At 35.8% G+C, this 20959-nt stretch overlaps 1 protein-coding gene across 1 annotated transcript; it reads right to left on the bottom strand.

Moving 5' to 3' along the window:
• Window positions 1–480: 480 nt before the first annotated feature.
• On the bottom strand, window positions 481–1175 carry LOC131144387 (glutaredoxin-C9-like). Its single transcript, XM_058093012.1, has one exon. The coding sequence runs from the start codon at window positions 1106–1108 to the stop codon at window positions 677–679; it is 432 nt and encodes a 143-aa protein (XP_057948995.1). The 5' UTR covers window positions 1109–1175; the 3' UTR covers window positions 481–676.
• Between the last annotated feature and the right edge of the window lie 19784 nt (window positions 1176–20959).

Here is a 20959-nt window from a genome sequence, read left to right as displayed (position 1 = left end):
AGATAATTTTTTCTTTTTTTCAAATTCTAAACACCTTTTTATTTTGACTGCTTAAGGATTCCCAAATCCTGAATTTGATACCATAGGTTTAAGGCTGGCTCTTAGCACTTGGTATAAGATGATGGGAAAAAACAGGGGAAAAATCACCAAAGTAGTACAACTGGAATTTGGGATATGGCTGACAACAGGAACAGAGAGTTCTGATAAAAAAAAATTCTAACCAAAGGAAAGGATCTCAAGGCAAATTGATCGATTAGCTTTCGACAAGAACTGTGATTATGCATAAAGATTATTAATTTGATTAGTAATGAAACCCAAAAACGAAAAGGGTCTTTAAACAGAGAGAGAGAGAGAGAGAGAGAGAGAGGAGAGAGAGAGAGAGAGAGAGAGAGAGAGAGAGGAGAGAGAGAGAGAGAGAGAGAGATCGAAGTTCCAAAACCAAGCAGTTGAAATCAAAGCCACCAATCTACACAAGCTAGGTTTATTTTAAAGGCAAAATTAGATTATCCATATCAAGCTTTTTATCATGTTTCTAACAAAACAAAACAAAAACTGCATTTAAATTCTAAAAAAAAGGGCATAAAGTTTCTGCATTCCTCTCCCTGAAAAAGTAAAAATTCTTGAAAGAGAGAGAGAGAGAGAGAAAACAGAAGAGAGCGCCATGACATTAGTACGTTCACAGCCAGAGAGCCCCTGCATCTTTCAAAATGGGTACCAATTCACCTGAAATATGAGTGGCCATGACCCTCTCCAGTCCTCCGAACAACTTCCCTCCGACGAACACCGCCGGAAACTGCGGCCTCCCTTCTCCCGCACCGACGATCCTCGCCAGCTCCCCCACCACGGCCGCCTCGTCTCCTTCGTCCACCTCATACAGCGTCGGGTTCACCCCCAGCCCCAACAGCAAAAGCTTCACCACATGGCACATGCAGCACCCCCGCCGCCCAAACACTATCACCGGATTCTCCAACACCATACTCCTCACACTCGTCCCAATACTCCCGTGGCCGTTCACCGCCGCAGAATTGTCCCCAGGAGGCCGCCGCCCGCCGGAGCCGCTTCCGCCGGAGCCCCGGAGGAATGCTCTATACGGCACTGCCTGTTGCATAATCGGCACAAAGTGTCAAAGACAGAGAGAGAAGTAGAGAGGGAGGGAGGGCGAGAGAGAGAGAATTGGGAGGGGTAAGAAGGGAGTGGAGGGGAGAATTATATGGTGCGGGCGTGGAGCAGGGGATGACTAACGTCAACGACAGTGACGTATTCTAGTACGTCACAGCCACTGTAGGACGACGTGAGGTTACGTCACCAGTTGCTGGACGGAATCTACGTAGCTAGGTCATCCCGGACTCCCGGGCCACTGAGGGTGACATATTCCTCCTGCCCCTCATGACGCCACGCAAATAAGAGAAATACCGCCCACGCGACCCGGTGCGCGTGGGAATGTGTGGCAGCTTTTGTATTGCAGTGCCCATGATAAACGATGGGTCTCTCTCATAATTAATACTAATTAGTGGGGTCAATCAATAATTCAAAATATAGTTGTGCTCGCTTCTAAATGACAGAATATGACATGAGCATTTCCTAAATCTTAGAACATGACATTGAGAGCTATCTACATTCCTAAAATGTTTTCTTTTTTTGGGAATTTTTTGTTATTTAAAATGACATAATTAATTCATGTTTGATTTGTTTTGCTTAACATAATTAATTTCTAATACTTGCACGCGTACGTATACCGTCATGCCCAAGTCAATTGACATTAAAAAAAAAACATGAAATTCAAAAAGTAATTACATTTTATTTATGATTTGATCTAATCTTATATGCATTTCATGCTTTTGATTTAAAAAAGTAAGCTGAAATAGTTTGCGTAACCATTTGAATATAAATTAATGTAAATGACGAGAATTAGTATCACTACACTGAATTGACTTTAATTGATAACTCCTCTCTGAATCCTGTGCACAAAAATTGAAATTAAACCAAATAGACAACTTACAAGTGAAACATAACTAAAATGTATGCAATTGTCTACCAATGTCTACTATAGTTTCGAAAGAAATATGAAGAATATATTAAGTATGGTATTGCTCACATTGCTCATGAATGGTAAAAAGCATTACACATTAGTTTTAGGTAAACTCTATATCCAAGCTTACTGACTTTTTAGGGACCAATAAAAGAAAATTAGGAATTATATGACAAAATGGGAGTCACAAAGATATTTTAGAAATTTAAAATTGAAATAGTTTCTGTTAAATTATTGAATTATGTTTATATGTTTTTTAAATGTTGTAATCAAACCATAACTTGTATTGCAATTTAAAAATATTAATGAGGAAAAAAATATTGATTTAAAACTACATCGTCTTCTCTTAAATAATAATTTCATCTATAAACTTTTGATGAGGTGTCTCTTGCTTTAAAATTTAATTACCAAGCCCCATGCTATGTGCGAGCACTTACGGGGCATGGATAAATTTATATACTCAAATTTGTATTGTTTAAAACGATAAGCATATGGGATAGAATTTAAAAAAAAAGTTATTAAAAAAAATTTAGTGCATATTTTTTTTTTTATTCTTGTGCTGTGTATGTGGTTGATACACAAATATATACAAGAGAATTTAAACTAGAAAAAAATTTATTATTAAAAAATAAAAGTTCATGATAATCAAAATGTTATTAAAAGTTGTAAGCAGTTTATACAATTGTTCAATTCTTGTGTTATGTGCATGATATACCCTAAATATATCAGCTTATAACAGGAAGTCAAAACCTAGCAATCACTACCCAAGTCAAATCCTCTGACATGAGCAATTAGCTCTAATCTAATAATGAAGGGAGAGATTCACGCTAGTGCCTTAAACGCCTAGAGTGATCCACGCTGGCACTTTAAACCTTTGGAGTGATTCACGCTCCCACATCATAATGACGAATCACCTCAAGGGTCAAACTTCGCCACCATAAAGAAGGGTGATGCAAACAAGTCAAGGCAACTCACTCTTAACCCACTTTACTATTGCATTCAACCTCTTTGAAGCGTTCCCTTACTTAGGCATTAGAGTGATCTCCTAGAGTATACCCCGAGTCCTCCAAGCCTGCTGTGTTTCCATCCTTTTCAGGTCATCGAAAGTCAGAGAGCGACGTCGTAGGTCATCACCATTTTTATCCCGCAACAATTGGTGTCATCTATGGGAATCGCTTCTAAGAGGTGCTCATTCTGCTCCCGACCTCCGACACCAGTTATCCATCTTACCTCCTCCGCCACTACCGCCCTGAGCAGTGCCCCCACCATTTTCTCAACTACTCATTCCCTCATCCTTATCAGTAATATTCCATCTATGAAGCTTACAACTATTATCACTTCAATGAGTCATAACCCTTACAATGTTAACACCGCAATCACCACACTAAGGGTTTATGATGATGCTGGTCTACTCCACCACTGCCAACAACTCCAATACGTGTTGAGACTCATGTACGGGTAACTGATGGCTCGGTGCTAGCATCCCGACCATAGGCCACAAGGGGAAGAGGGCAACTCTTCCTCTCTTGCTAAACAAACCGACGTTCTCTCCCCTTTTTTCGACCCAAGCCAACGACATTGCAAGAGTTCAACACCTCCAAGAAAGAACCAAGGCAGATAGCGGTGACACCGCTAACACTTCAATAGATGTTGACATTGAGTTAAGACTTTAATTTGAGCACACACATGGGGGAGAAGGGCCGAATTTTATTTTATTTTATGTTTTTTTTTTTCTTTGTAATTTACAAGATATGTATATATATATATATATATATATATATATATATATAATTTTATTCAATCCTTTTTCATATTTTCTGAGTTCTTTCACTTCAACCCTTATTAGACCAACGATTCTCAGTTTAGTCTCTTAGACAAATATTCTGTTAAATTGGTCCTGTAATAAGACTAAATCAAATCTTTCAAACTAAGAGTGCAAATACAGTACTCATTTTTATAAAGAGGGAGGATGTAATGACCCCAAAAAAGTATATACGATTAAAGCATAATAATAATAATAATAATAATAATAAATAAATAAATAAATAAATAAAAATGGTTAGTAAGTTAATATCAATACGAAGATATTTCTTTGTTAAGATCCTTGATTTCATGATTGATGTCTAAGAAAGACCTTATCTAAGCAAGTGTTCAGAGACCATTGCGGCTAAGTCGCTCCTTAGAGATCGGCTTGGTCAAAATAAAATTTCATAAGATAAACAGAGTAGACGCAAAGGATGTAATGATTTCAAAAAAAAAAATACTAATTAATTAGTTAATTAAGTAAATTAATTAAAAACTAATTAAATGGGAGTGTCGGCAAGCACTCCCATTTTTTTTTTGTTTCCCCCACATGTATCCTCATCCCCATCTCATACCTCCCATCCCAAGCTCATCCCATGTCCATTCCTTTATTTTTAAAAAAAAAAATTATAATTTCACTCATCTCCCTATACTTTTATAAATTCTATTTTTCCCCAAAATTTTCCTATAAATAGGAAACTTTCAACCCTTATTTTTCACAAAAATTTCCCAAAAGAAGAGAATGATTAGTACGTGAAAGAATTAGTGGTGGAGGAAGAATTTTTGTTATACTTAAAATTCTCACTCACCCACTCTTTCTGATATCATTTTCAGATATATTCATTGTGACCGTCTCACAAGGTTAAGTAAAGGTAAGTAAATTTTGATTATGTTAATTATTTTTCATAAAATTTTCTCGAGTTTATTTTTACACATATTTAATTATACCAGTTCTATCTTTAATATATTTGCATTTATTTTTAAGTTAATAAATGTTCTAAACCCCTCTGATATTTTACAGTATTAATTTCTATTTAAGAAAATATTTTTAACATGAAAATCGTGTGGCATGAGTTTATTTCTACGTTATATATTTCACAAAAATATGAGTAAAGATGACATGAGTTTATTTTTTATGTTGCGTATTTCATGAAAATATGAGTAAAAATGAGATCTTCATGATATTATTTTAATTGCATAAATTATATAATAAGATGTTTTCAAAACTCCTTATGGTTCAGAGGATATAGAAAATTACGAATGCTTGGTACCGTAGCTTAAAATTTAAACGGATCAGAGTGCACCCACACTGTTTACAGAGTGGTTATATATGGTAGTGGATTTCATTTGAGTGCACACCTGGTTTTGGGTAAGGACTTAATAGGAAAAATTTCACTTAATTGATGATAATGTACATTGATTTAGTTTGACCGGCTAGCTAGTTAAGTCCAATCTTCGGACCGCACAACCTAGTCATGAGAGTAAATATGACTTATGATTAATAAGCATAAGGGAGGTTTCTACAGTATTTGTATATAATTACGTGTACAGAACTATTGATGATTTAAAGGAAAAATATATGTTTATGTGAATAGGGTCATTTTTGTGCCTAAATGATGATCTGAAGGAAACATATAAGGAAAAGTATACATATGTATAATTAAGTATTATAATTACATTTTTTAAATTAACAAGTTCAATTTAACAGTTGCAGCGTATAGTTATAAAATTTTACTACTATAGTTGATGTTAAAAGTTTTATAAAATTTTTTTTTTAATTTACATTTATTTTAAATGCGGTCTTGAAGTTTCAATATTAAATGTTATTTTACGAACTTATAATATTATGAAAGCTCATTTTGGCCACATAGTAATAATAATCTTATTTACTTACTGAGCGTCGTGTCATCCCAATCATTATTTTACATTTCAGATAATTCTGAAAAGTGTACTAGAAATCTGGCGTAGCAAGTGCATGGATAGGAATAAAAAGAGCATAGTAGAATAAAAATTTAGCGTAATACAATTTTAGAATATGTTTGTGTATTTTAAAATTTTAAGAATGTTAATTTTAATAGTTGAAATATATATTTGTAATAAAGCTAATTAGTGCTTTGGTAATAAAAATAATTTAGATTTATTTGCTTCCACTAAAAAAATTTATATTTAGGAACCCACTTGGGTTTGGGTCCTTACAGGTGTAGCCAAGAAGATTCTTGGGATGGAGATTCGTAGGGACAAAGTTGCAGGGAGATTGTAGTTATCTTACGGCAGCTATGTGGAGAAGGTGTTGGAGAGGTTTAACATGATTAATGCAAAACTGGTAAGTACATCGTTAGTAAATCATTTTAAATTGTCTACCGTCCAGTGCCCAAAGACGGATGATGAGGTTCATGACATGTCAAATGTCTCCTATGCCAGTATAATGGGATGTTTAATGTATGTTATGATATGTACAAGATCGGATCTAACACAAGCTATCAATGTGGTGAGTAAGTTTCTTTCAAATCCACGTAGGCAACATTGGGATGTCGTCAAGTGGATTTTCATATACTTGTAGGGTACTTCACACTATGACATCATGTTCAGCAGATAAGATAACAGAGTGATTTGTCTGTTGACTCTATGGGTCATACCCTGTTTTGATTATGACAAATACTCAGGTATTTAATGTCTGCTGAGTTGATATGTAGGTTTATCTTGGCAGTATCATATGATGGCACTCGGAGACCGAGAGGAAAATGAAGACCCTAAAGACCCTAGTTATAATTTAATTGTTGTAATTTCTATTCGGGTCTGTAATATTTAAGTAGAAAGGGTCTGTAATAGTAAATAGGGCTTTGATTGTAATAATTGCATGCATCACCTGCATGATACGATAGGTAAGCTCAAAATGAAAATGACCTTAGAAAGACCTTAGGGATACGCCGGATTTTTTCGGTGTCTTCAAAAAGACGTAGAAAAGACCCTAGGACACTCACCTTTACACTTGTATGTTTTAGGCACTTTAATAGGGTGATTGTGAATTAAAACAGGACCGAAATGCACACTTTGTGCACTTTCGGTCAACTGACACATGTAGTTCATTTTGCCCCCGGTCGACCGAATTAATTTAGTTCAAATACACCTGGTCAATCGAACCTCCTAGGAGTCAACCTTTTGACTACCTAGTTGACCGAACCCAAAATGTACTATAACGCTCTGGGCGACCGAGGGTCCTCAGGAGATGTCCCAACGGTCTAGTTGACCAAATCATCCAGTTCAAATATCCCTAGTCGACCGAACCACACTAGTTTGGAAAATCGCCTCTCCCGGTTAATCGACCCTAAAGTTTAAAATTGGCCTGGTCGACCAAGCCATATGAACTCCGGTCGACCGAAAGTCTTCTGGTCAACCATTGCTCTTGAGTTGCTCAGAATTTTTACCACGGTTAACTATTTTAAACGGAATTAATTAGGATTAAAATAATTTAAAATAAAATTAATAATACCCTACATGTCCTAAGGGCTAAAATTCTTCCAACTTCTATAAATAGACCATCATTTGCAAAGATTAAGGGGGATTAGCCATTTTGATCAAAAGAGATTCTCTGAAATTTCCAAAATCTATAATACTCATTTCTAAGCCCCAACCACTCATACTTACCTTCTCTTATTGCCAAAAGTCTTTTATAAGTTGATTGAGTGATTGTTTTGAAAGGTTTATTCTCCTTGTTTGTTTAATTGAAATGATTTTCTTGAAAGCCAAACCTAAGTATTCTTAGGGGACTTTATCAATAAGCCTATCCTAAGAAGACTTGCATTTAACTTCTAAGTATTGCATTTGTATTGCAATATCTTAGGAAGCTTGTATTTGCTTTTGGGCTGCAAAAATGTTTTCAAAAACATACTCAAATATCTTGTGTGATTTTTATTGACATATTTTTGAAAAGATATTTGTGTTTGTGATATTGATCTTTGTTGCAATATTTATTCACTTACATATCATTTGCTGAACACAAAAGGTTAAATATCTTTTGCAAATCAAGCATATACACTATATTCATGATTGAGATATCCTACTGATTGATATACTTGAGACATACTTGACATCTTTGTGTGAATCTGTTGATTGAATATCTTAAGATACAAAGATTGTTTGTTGGCACTCTCACGCACTAATTACAACGATTGTAAATCTATTTGAGAGTAGACATCTAAGACCACATTGAGCTTGCATATTATATCTTGTTGGTGATGTATGTGATTGCACGTAACTGGGTACACATCTAATTTACATGAAAGTATAATCACTGTACCAATTTCATTGATTGTGAAAATATTGTTGTATTTCCAGGCACGGGCCTGAAGAGGGAGACTAGTCCTGTGAAATAGTCCTGGATTGGCTTAGACCCGGTTAGAAAAGCTAGGTACGCCATCCTGTTAAGGCGTGTAGGTTGAGGTCAGCCCTGCTAATTGACCTGGTAGGTTGAGGTCAGCCTTGTGCTAATTGACCTGGTTGTATTAGGTGCCGCTCCCTCCGTTAAGTAAGCCTTTAGTTGAATCATCGGGCTTGCGAGCTAGAGGCGGGGACGCAGGCACAGTTGGCTGAACCTCGATAATATATCGTGTCTATTTACATTTTCGCACTTTATATTTACTGCACTTGTATGTTATGGTATGAATGATGTGCATGATTTAAATTTCCGCATATTTTATTTATCGGCACATTTGGAATTGTATAGAAAGACCCTAGGTTACCAAATCATATTGACTTTTGACTTAACTTAGGAGAAAAGTTTAAAATTCCAATTCACCCCTCTCTTGGGAATACACCAATTCTAACACCGTCAATTGTGGGATATGTGGATGTAGACTATGTAGGGGATCTAGATGATTGGAGGTCTACAACATAGTATTTGTTCACCCTTGTGGGAGGACCTATATGTTAGAAATCCATGGTACAGTCTCCAGTTGCATTATCAACAACTAAGTTGGAATATATGGCAATCGCCGAAACTACCAAGGAAGCATTGTGGTTTACTGGTTTAGTCAAGGAGCTGGGTATACATCAAGGTGGAGTTCAGCTATGTTGTGATAGTCATAGTGTCATTTTTTTGGCGAAAAACCAAGTGTATCATGCAAGAACCAAGCACATAGATGTGAGGTTCCATAGGATCTGGAAGTTGGTTTCTTCTGGTGAACTTGTGTTTGAGAAAGTTCACACTTCTGAGAATGCAGCAGATTTTGGGACAAAACTTGTTACCATGGAGAAGTTCAAACATTGCTTGGACTTGCTTAATGTCTCTAATTGCTAGACGGGAAGTGGTCCTAACCTATTGTTCCAGGTGCATCAGTGGCTAATGTTTTCAGTTTTCTCCTAAGAGGCATATATTCGCCAATGTGTGGCTCATATGTTGAGTGGAATGCACGTACAAAGAGAAAACATGGTGGTAAACAGAGATGCTAACTTACAGGAAGAAATCAGCGACGATTTTCTTGAAACTGTCGACGGTTTTGTTTAGGTGCAAAAGAAACAGTCAATGATTTTGCATTGTTACATCGACTATTTGGTCTTGGCTTTATACCATCAACGGTATGTCTGAAACCGTCGACGGTTTTACTCGGTTACTCAACGCTGGTTGTCAAATTTTGAATTGGCCGAGAAGTTGTATAGGTTGGGTTTCGAGGGGAAAACCTTTGAGAGTGTTATATATACATGTTGTATATTATAATCCATATGTCTTTTGATAGAAGATAGTGAAAAATCACTGTTATTTGCTCTCGTGGATGTGAGCATTACCGAACCACGTAATTCTTTATGTCATTGTTTTATTACTTTCATATAATTTGTTTAATTGCGTTTTTCTGTATATTTCACTATTGGTTGCTGCATTGTAAGATTTTTTGATTTTTCTGCATATTTATTTGCACAACATATGCATATGTGTATATTTATTGTACGCTAGTACTTTTGAGGGATCATTTGACCGATTGAAATCACTAATAAAAAAAATATTTTTCTAAATAAATACTTATATGAAAAAGTATTTGTGTAAAAGTAGTATGAGATTACTTATTATAAATATTTTTTAGATAAATAATTTTTATAGAAAAATATTTTAAAAAAAACACTTATTTTTTTTAAGAAAAAATATGTAGTTTGAAGAAGTATTTTTTTTTAAAAAATAAGTGCTTATTTAAGGTATTTATTGATACAAGTGCTTATAAAATTATTCTTTTTTTTCCTAAAAAGTACTTATTTCTTAAAAATCTTCCAAATGGGATTTAAATGTTAAAAGATGACATAATGTTTATTCATGTGAAATACATTGCTTTCATGTATTAGAAAACTCTAATTATTATTTTTTTGTGATTACCTTTTAGGTTTTAAAGAAATTAATGTATAACTTCCTTATCAAAAAGAACATAAGGATAATTGCTTTCAATTTTAATTAATTAATAAAAAAAATAGGTTATATACATATTGATAAGGTTTCATGTATTTCCAAATTTTGGTACGGCCATGTGGGGCCACCACGTGGCACTCATAAATTCAGGAATATCAGTGCTCACCGGTCTCCGCCGCGTCTTACGATTTTTTCCGAAGCCTATCGCTTTCAGCCACGTCTTCATGAGCTATGCTGAGCTCTGACAGTCGCGCTCTAATTTCCACGTCATCAAGGGAGTCAAATATGAACAAAAATTTGCTCATGCCACTCCCAAAAATTATTAGAAAAGGCTGTTAATTTATTATAAATTTAGAACGCATTTATGAAGGGCTTGTCCATAAAATTGATATAAGTAATACAAGTTATAATGGATTTAGGTCAGATCAATTTTACCTGATGACGTGGCACTATTATCTTCTAAAATTTGTAGCATAATTTATAATTATCACATGAATAAATATTCAATATTCTTTATATATTTATTTAAAAATGTAATAGCTCCCATATAATAATTTTTCCGAGTACAATATTAATTTTTTTAGCAGTTATGATTATCAATCATGTGTATATTTGGATGGATGAATTTATCCACTTAACAATAAAATGTATTGTGTAAATTTAAAAGTTCAAGGTTAAAATTTAAAATCTTATCATTTAATATGTTTTTTTATTATTTATGGGAATGATGAATTATAATAGGGATTTTCAATACATTTTTATAGATGAATAAATTTAGACTAGTGTTCAATTCTGATTAAGATGGCAATTAATCTACTGTTATTGGTTTTTGGGCAAGAAATTAGCTAATTTCTTAATCTAAAGCTATTTCGGTATAGTTTCAGTTGTAATGATTTTATCTCCTTTATCTAAGTTTGAGACTTAATTTTGAGGTCAATATTTCATATATAAGGCATGTCCTTGTAATTGTTCTGTCTTTTTTATCCTAAAGTGCTTTCAGAGCACTTTCTCTCGATATTTCTTTTTCATAAATGTTCATAAATTAATAGTTACCTTAACCAAACCGGACGGATATATGTAAATATATCTCATATATGTCATTATATATATGTAAATATATCTCATATATGTCATTATATATATATATATATATATATGATATATTCTAAAATTTTGAGTAGTTAATTTATATAAATTAAGTGTGACTACATATACTAAAGTAAAACTCAAGCAAAAAATCAATTTTTTCATATAAAAGTTGTAATATTGTGAGAATTGATTCAAATCAATCAACTGAACTGCATCATAACCGGAGGGTCTAAACTATTGGTTAATTGATGAGTTTGAGTTGATTTCAATTTACAAAAACATTGGGCCAATACCTTTGATTTAGTTTTTAACACTTCAATTATGGTAATCAAACCATGAACATTGTAATGTCACCTGGGAGTGTAGAACCACATTAAAGAGTATTTTATGATCATACTTAACAAATTTAAACTTTTAGTGAATCAGTTTTATACCATGGTATCAAAGATTTTAAGATTAAAAAGTTCAAAGTTCAAAGTTCAAGACTCATTGCTTTTCTAATTAATTTAAAATAAAAACTTACAATAACATGATGTTTTGTGCTTTATCCACTCTTTTAATCTAACAGACTTTTGAGTATGGGTCATGTTAGAGAGATATTAAAATTACTTTCAGGCTCGCCTAAAAAAAGTTTAAGATTTTAAAAAATTGATTTCTTAATTGACAGTGTCAATTCATGATGTAGAACGATTTGGTTTGAAAATAACTCTTTTTTTTTTTTTTTCATTTAAAAATTCTTGAAAGATAACTTATAATTTATAAATACATTTATATATGTTGTTCTTCATCTCGGATACGTAGTGGAAGCACACAATCATACACGAATGAATCAACAAACACTAATGCAATCACTTGATGATGAAATATACTCAAGAAGCAAACACTTAGTAATTGAGAAGAATAAGAATACAACCAAAAGACAAAAGATTTACATGATTCAGCAATTTGCCTATGTCCACAGGAGTAACAACTTCGTTTTCACTATGAACAATGTCAAAGCTTACAATAGGGCTACAAATCAATGATTATATGCGAACCCTAAACATACAGGAACCTTAGATCCTATTTAAACAGTCCCTGTAGTAATTTTCGGAGGAAATCCCTCTGATTAGCCCAATCTACTGACCCTTGACTTGAAAATATGTAACTTGCGCTGACTAAAACCGTCGATGATTTGGAGTAGAAAGAAAACACCTCTGCATTCTACTTGAAACCGTCAATGGTTAGAGCCCAAATCGTTGACGGTTATCCCCATTGCCTACAAACTCCTCCCATGCTCTTGCTCCTCGCTCCACATAGCTTTCCCCAGTGCATACGTGTTGACTTTATAGGTCATATCTCGTTTTGATTATGATAAATACTTTAGAATATAATGTCTGGTAAGTTTGTGTGCAGGATCAATTGGAAGTATCATATGGTGCACATGAAGTTGAAAGAAAATGAAGACCCAAAGTTTTTTTTGTAATTTATATTTCACTTTATTAAGGGTTTGTAATATTTAAAAAATAATGGTATGTAATAATTAACGCATTGCATGCATGATAAGACAGATAAGTTCAAAGACCACATAATGACCTTAGAGATCATCCTTCGGTCGACCGATGTCGGATTTTTGGGTTTAATTTAAAAGCCTAGGCCATATACTGACATTAGGTCCCGAAGAACCTCATCAAGTCCCCCATAACTTAAAAATTATAGTCATGTGACTAGGGGTGACTTTAAATGGAAATATGGACTTGAATGCACAAGTTGAGTGTTTTCGATCAACCAAACCCTAACACACAGAGACACTTCGGTCGACCGAACCTCCCCAAGGTCAAAAGTTTGACCATTTGGTTGACCATCCTTAAAATGTAATCAACGCTTTGGTCGACCGAACTAGTACGTGGGAAAATCCCAACGCCCTGGTTGACCGAACTTGAAGTTGAAAATTGGTCTGGTCGACCGAATATCCAACTTTGGTCAACCGAACTTAGCCTGGTTGATCGAACCTCAGAGGTTCCAAAATCGCCTCAGGTCTAGTCGACCAACAATCAGTTCAAAAACACCCTGGTCGACCGAAATGAGTAACCTGGTCGACCAAATCTTAAAAATGGTCAACCGAACCTCTCGGGTTGCTCGAATTTTACCGAAATTAAAATGTGATTAATTTTTATTAACCCTATTTAAACTTTCTCAAAAATACCAAATAGGTCCTGAACAGTTATAATTTTTGGGGTGTCTATATATACCCTCTCATTTGGATAGATTAGCAATCAATTAACAAATATCATTAGCAAATTCTCTCTGAAATTCAAAAACCCTATTTCTCATATTCAAGCTCTCCAATTCCATTCTTACTCATTCCCATTGCAAAAATCATTTAGTAAGAGGGCTCTTGTGATTATCCTATAAGGCTTACACTCTCATCTACTTTGTTTGATTGAGATTTATTTTTATTTGAGAGTAAGCTTAGAGTTTTTCTTGGAGACTTTGTTAATAAGTCTTCCTTGGGAAAACTCCTTAGAGCTTGTAAGTTTTGCATTATCATTGCAATACTCAAAGCTTGTATTGTATTTTATTTTTGAAATAATTTTTACAAACCAATCTTAAATATCTCTTGTGCTTATTTTTGAGAAAAATATTTTTGAGATATTTGCTTGTGTGCTGAAGGTCTTTGTTGCTGCATTTTGTGATTGATATTATTATCTTGACACAAAGATCCTAACACAATACACTCTCATATTCTGATTGATACATTAGAATTATTTTGAGAGTAGACATTAAGACTACATTGAGCTTATCATATCCTATCATACTGTAGTGTGTTGATTATACTGGTACAAATCTGTTTGTTAGAGAAGCATACACTTTGTACACAAATTGTATTGTGAATCTATTGTATTCCAGGTGTGGCCTGAAGGGGTGATAATCTAGCTCGAAATGATTGTATAGGTTGAAGTCAGCCCCGCCAATTGACCTGGTTGTACTAGGTGCCACTCTACCCGTTAAGTAAGCCGTAGTGGAATTCTTATGCTTGTGAGCCAAGGCGGGGACGTAGGCACATTTTTCGAACCTCGATAACATATCTGGTGTCCTACTTGATTTACTGTGCATACTTGACTAATTTATTTACGCAATTTAATTTCAACTGCATTTATGGATTCATTTAATTATCTGCTTTAAATTAACCCTAGGGTTGTGTAATACTAGTGCTGGATATCTGACCTAGGAGAGAAAAATTTTAAAATACCGATTCATCCCCACTCTTGGGATTATAGTAAAACCAACAATACGCTTCTACTCAAATTATGAGCCACATCCCCAATAATCTCCACCTTGGCGAATATTCACCACTTAGGACATCTGAAAGCATAACCGCTGCTCTACCTAGGAGAGTAGATTTGGGTCCGTCTCCCATCTAGCACTTGGAGATGTTGATCAAGTCCAAGTAATGCTTGAACTTGTCCATTATGATCGACATTTTTAGCATATTAGCCGCATTATCAGACGTATGAACTTTCTCAAGAAGAAGTTCCCCTGAAGCAATTAATCAGTTCCTTGACCTTGTAATATTGCACATCAATGTGCTTCGTCCTCGCATGGAACACCTAATTCTTCACCAAATAAATGACACTCTGATTATCACATTGCACCTAAACTCCACTTAACTTGACACCCAACTCTTTGACTAACCTCGTAAGCCACAATGCCTCCTTGGCAGCCTCATCCACTGCCATATACTCCAACTCGACAGTAGACAATGCTACGAGCGACTGCACCACAGACCTCCAACAAATGAGTTCTCCCACAAAGGTAAATACGTACCCCATGGTAGTATTTACTTTGGTGTAATCCCAAGAGGGGGGCTGAATTGGAAATTCAAAAATTCTTCCTAGGTTTAGCTAAGCCAGCAGCAGTAATACACACCCTAAGGTCAATCTAAGCTTTTCCCAATATCAAAGAAAAACTATTGAGCAAATTTTTAAACAAATAAACCAATCTCAATATTTCTTAACAATTCAAACCATATATGTAAAATAATCAAGACAATAAATAATAGCATACATGTAAGGAAATTGAAGTGTAGAAAATAAGGGAACACACAATATAATATCGGGGTTCGACCAATACTGCCTACGTCCCTGCCTCAAGCTCACAAGTAAGAGGATTCTACTAATGCTCGCTTACCGGGTGGAGCGACACCAAATACAACACCCTTTCCTTACTGTGCAAGGGAAACCCCAAGTCAGATTAATAAGGCTGACCCCAACCTTTACAAACAATCCTTACGGGCTAGATCAACACCCCCTCAGGCCACGCTTGGAATACAACAGATAAGCAATACAAATTTTGTGTACAATATCAATGCTTCTCTAATAAGAAAGTATGTATTAATATCATCAATGCACTTCAATATGATAGGATTTATAAGCTCAATGAAGTTTAATATAACTACTCTCAAGATAAAGTCAATATATCTAGTAATATGTGAGAGTGTGTTATGAATGAATCCTTGAGTCAAGATATGTATATATGTATCAATCAAAAGTTGCAAACTCAAAGATCTCAAGAGCACAAGCAAATATCTCAAAAATATTTTTTTTTTCAAATAAGTATGAGAGATATTTGGATTTAACTTAATAAAAATATTTTTCACAATAGCACAATACAAGCCCTTGAATCTTGTAACAATAATGCACGACTCACAAGCCCTAGAGAGTTTTCCCAAAGAGGACTTATGAATTAAATCACAAGGGAAAACTTAAGCTTACTCTCAATAAAATCAATATCAAGCAAATAATATAAGAGTGGAAGCTTATATGGGTAATCTCTAAAACACTCTTACCAAAAGATTTTAGCAAGAAGGCTGAGTAAGAATAGAATTTTTAGCTTGTATGAGGAAAAATGAGTATTTGGAAATTTAGAGGATTTTTTCTAATTAAGTTTTCTAATTTGATGCTAATCAGAACAAATGAGGGTGTATATATAGACACTTCAAAAATTATAACTATTTGGGACTCAATGAGAATTTTTGAAAATGTTAAATTAGGTTTAATGAAAAATAGCTCAGTTTACCCTCGGTAAAAATCTCGCCAACCCTAGAGGTTAGGTCGACCACATTGCTGAGTTCGGTCAACCATGGTAATTTTGAACTAGGGCTTCGATCAGCCGTTTTAAGGCGATTTTGAACCCCTTTGTGGGTTCGGTTGGCCGAAGATGAGGTTCGGTTGACCATTCATGTGGTTCAGTTGACCATGGCCAAAATGAACTACAAATTTGGTCGGCCGAATAGTTAGGGGTTAGACACGTTTTAGTTCGGTCGACCTAGGAAGATACGTTCTTTCTAGAACGGTCGACCGTGTGAAGTCAAAATGTTGACTTCCGACTAGTTCGGTCGATCGTGGCATTTATACTACCACAGGTTCGGTTGACCAGGGCTAAGTCTTTTTAGCCAACAAAGGTTTGGTTGACCCAACTGAGTATAACTAGGTGGACTCAATCGACCGGGACCCTTTGAAAGATTATTTTAGGTTCTTATTTTTATTAGGGTTCACCCCTGTTATTGTTGGTATAACTTTTAAGTTATAGAGAATTTTTCATGAAGTGTTTGTGGGGACCTAAAGTCAATCTATGGTCATTGAGCTTATTAACCCTATCATGCATGCGATGCATTAATTATTACAGACCATATTACAGACCCAAATGAATTAAACAACAAATACAAATGAGAAATATTTGGACTTCATTTCCTTTGCTTCTCCAAACACCACCATATGATGTGAGCATTGAGTACTTTATGGCCTTGTCTGAATCTTTGTCATTTTGTGCCAAGAATGGTCTTGCACACAAACTCAGGGCACAAGTAAGATACAAAGATATTTGTCATTATCAAAATGGGATATAACCCAATCATCAAAATCGTACTTAGGGGGTGGCCTAATGACACGTTTGGGTCTGTCTACAGCTATGCTTCTACATGACTGCTGGACATCTGAGCTAGAACTCGCTGTGTCATCTCCACCCTGAGTTTCTGACTCCACCTACACCGTTGGCTGATCTCTTAGGCTAGGACTCCCTACATGTCTACTATAAGTCTCCAACTCCACCTAAATCGCATGCTCATTGCTGCTGCGATTTTCTAGCATCTGTTTCTTTATTTCTTCCTCAGTACGCCGCAACATAGATTTCTCAATGAAAACCACATCCCAACTGATCACCACCTTTTTTGTCACTAGATCCCACAACTTGAACCCTTTTTCGCCTTTCTAATATCCCAGAAAGATGCACCATCTAGACTTCGCCTCAAGCTTAGATCGCTCCTCATCGAGAATGTGCGCATAGGTCGGACACCGAAATACTCTAAGTCTGTAGTAGTCTACCTTTTCTCCTATCCACACCTCCTCACCAACTTTCCCATTCTGTGATGCCCTTGGTGATCTGTTTACCAAGAAATATGACATATTAATCACCTCGACCTAGAAATTCATTTCGAGCTCAGCATGCAACCTTAGATGCTCGGCCTTCACCTGTTGACATATTAGGAACTATTCTATAAGTTTGGAAATCTCCATTTCATGTTATTCTACTAGAATGATCCTCGTAGATCCTTGTACATTTTTGTACTCCTTGGATGCACTGTAAGGAGAGAGCGATGTGCCTTATCTAGAATGTCTCATTTGATCTCTGTGTCATTCGGTACACATATCTTGGTGAAGAACCTCAACACCCAATCATCTGATACATTGAAATCTGTCTTCGAACCACTCTGCATGCCATTCACAATCTGTACCAGCTCTGCATCTTTCGTCTGAACTTCCCTGATCCTTTCCTGTAATGTCAGTTGAACTACCAGGCTAGCAATGCACGCCTGGTGAAATCCTTCCACTAACTCCACACCCAACCTTTCCAGGTTCATCTTGATCCTATGCTGAGCTACAACTGCTGAAATTGACGCACCCATTGATTTCCAACTTAACGCATCAGCTACCACATTAGGCTTTCTTGGGTGGTAACTAATGGTATAGTCATAGTCCTTTATCAATTCAAGACATCTTCACTACCTCATGTTCAACTCTTTTGGGGTGAAAAAATAATTAATACTCTTATGATCAGTAAAGATCTCGCACCTTTCATCGTATAGGTAGTGCCTCTAGATCTTTCACGCATAAACTACTACTGCCAATTCCATGTCATGCGTGGGATAGTTCTTCTCGTACTCCTTGAGTTGGTGAGGAGCATATGCAATGACCTTTCCCTGTTGCATTAAGACAAACCTGAGTCCTTTCTGAGATGTGTCATTGTAGATCATGAATCCACCATCTCCTAATGGAATGGTCAACACTGGGGCAGTGACTAGTCGCTGCTTCAGTTCCTGAAAAACTTTACTCGCACTCACCATTCCACTTGAACTTCATACTCTTCCTCACAAGCCGTGTCAGATGACTTGATAGTTTAGAAAATCCCTTTACAAAACGGCAGTAATATCCTACAAAATCTAAGAAACTTCTAACCTCATGCACATTCCTCGGTTTCGCCCAATCAACTACCACCTCTATTTTTCTTGGGTCCACTGAAACACCTTCCTTAGACACTACATGTACCAATGCAACTTGTTCCAACTAGAATTCGAATTTCTTGAATTTAGCAAACAACTTCTTTCCTCTAAGCACCTGAAGTACCAATCTCAAATGAGTTGCATGCTCCTCATGGCTCCTCGAATAAATCAGGATGTAATCGATGAAAACAACCAAAAACTGATCTAAATACTCATGGAACACCCTGTTCATCAAGTCCATGAATGTCGTAGGAGCATTGGTCAATCCGAAAGGCATAAGAAAAAATTCGTAATGGCTATACCTAGTGCGGAAAGCCGTCTTTGGTACATTATCTATTTGAACCCTCACCTGATGATACCCAGATCGTAGATCAATCTTGGAGAAGACCTGTATGCCCCGTAGCTGGTCGACCAGATCGTCAATACAGGGTAATGAGTACTTATTCTTCACTGTCACTTTTTTGATCACTCTGTAGTCGATGCACATCCTCATCGACCCATATTTCTTCGTTACAAACAACACTAGGGCTCCCTAGGGTGATACGCTCAGTCTAATAAACCCCTTGTCAAGTAATTCCTGTAGTTGCTCCTTCAACTCCTTTAGTTCCCCTGGAGCTATTCTGTATGGAGCTTTAGAAATGGACACCATAAAATTAATGGAAAAATCCACCTCGCGATCAGGAGGCAATCCCGGTAAGTCCTCAGCAAAGATGTCCAAGAACTCCCTTACCACAAGGATATCCTCCAGCTTATATTCTTCCCTCGATACTTCTTTCACGACCGCTAGATACCCCTAGCATCCCTCTTGAACTAGCCCATTTTCATGAAGGGCTAAAAGAATCAGTGGTGCTGAGCGCACACACAACTCGACGAATTTAAACTCTTGCTGCCCAGGAGGTCTGAACACTACCTTCTTCCTGTGGCAGTCAATACTTGCATAACTAGATGCTAACTAGTCCATCCCTAGAATGACATCAAAATCATGCATGTAAAAAACAATCAAACTAGTAGGCAACACTCTCCCTTGAATCTCCATTGGGTAGTCTCTAATTACTTTGCTACACACTACCACTAGCCCTGTCGGTGTGATTGCATCTAATTCGACATCTAAGAATTGTGTCTCTACCCTGCATAAATTGATGAACCCCTAAGATATGAAAGAGTGCATTGCTCCTGATTCAAACAATACAATAGCTCTATTTGAAAGCACATAAATTTTACCTGTTACAACATCTTCTGCATTCTCGACATCATCAGCAGTCAAGGAACACACTCGCGCTTGGGTCGTGCCCCTCTGGTAGTTCCCACGTGGTGTCTGGTTACCTCCCCAATATTGCTGCTGTGGGGGTGCATTGTTCAACATCGCATGGCAATCTTGCACCATATGTGATACCCTGTGGAAGAAAGACTTAAAAGGATTAGATGTTACTGTTGGCCTTACATGGTTTAAAATCTTCTTATCTTGTTTTGATGCTAACAAACAAGTGGAATTGAATATATTTGCGTGAGTAATGTTATTTCAGGGCTCACATATGAGAAAGTAAGGAAAAGGTGCTCACAAGGATCAAATGAAGTTTAAAAGAGTCAAAGTATGGATTTAAAGATGATATATGAAAACTTGAAGAATATGAAGACATGAATGAGTTGTTGAAAGCCAAGGAATATTAAAGTCCAAAGAGTCAAAGAAAAGCAAAGTGAGAAAGCTCAAAGAATAAAATATGGAAGCTTGAAGAAACAAAACATGAAGACTTAAGAATGAGAAAAGTTTTAAAAGTTTTCATGTAAATACTTTTAATGTTTAAAATATCGTTTGAAATATTTTGAAACTCTTAGGTTAACTTAGACCTAGATACTTTTTAAAATACCTAGAAAATATTTTTAAGGCTAAAAATTATTTTAAAAGGGTTAGAATCATTTTTGGAATAAAAAGCACCAAAATGGGTTTTTCTATTTGCTGTTAATTTTTATATAGTCACATTAAGGTGCATTTTTCACTATCAAAACCTCATTATTTTGAAAAGTGGTAAACATGAAAGTTGTATTAGTTTCTCTTAGCTTTCATTTGACACCAAGAACACCTAAATTAAAGTTATACATAAAAAGTTATGGCCAA

Source organism: Malania oleifera, chromosome 12 (genome assembly GCF_029873635.1).
Source record: "Malania oleifera isolate guangnan ecotype guangnan chromosome 12, ASM2987363v1, whole genome shotgun sequence".
Classification (NCBI taxonomy): Eukaryota; Viridiplantae; Streptophyta; class Magnoliopsida; order Santalales; family Ximeniaceae; genus Malania; species Malania oleifera.
This window is presented reverse-complemented; position numbering and strand designations above follow the sequence as displayed.

Bases quoted from the DNA above. Each gene is read 5' to 3' on its own strand.
- LOC131144387 (XM_058093012.1), bottom strand. From the start codon at position 1,108: ATGCAACAGGCAGTGCCGTATAGAGCATTCCTCCGGGGCTCCGGCGGA.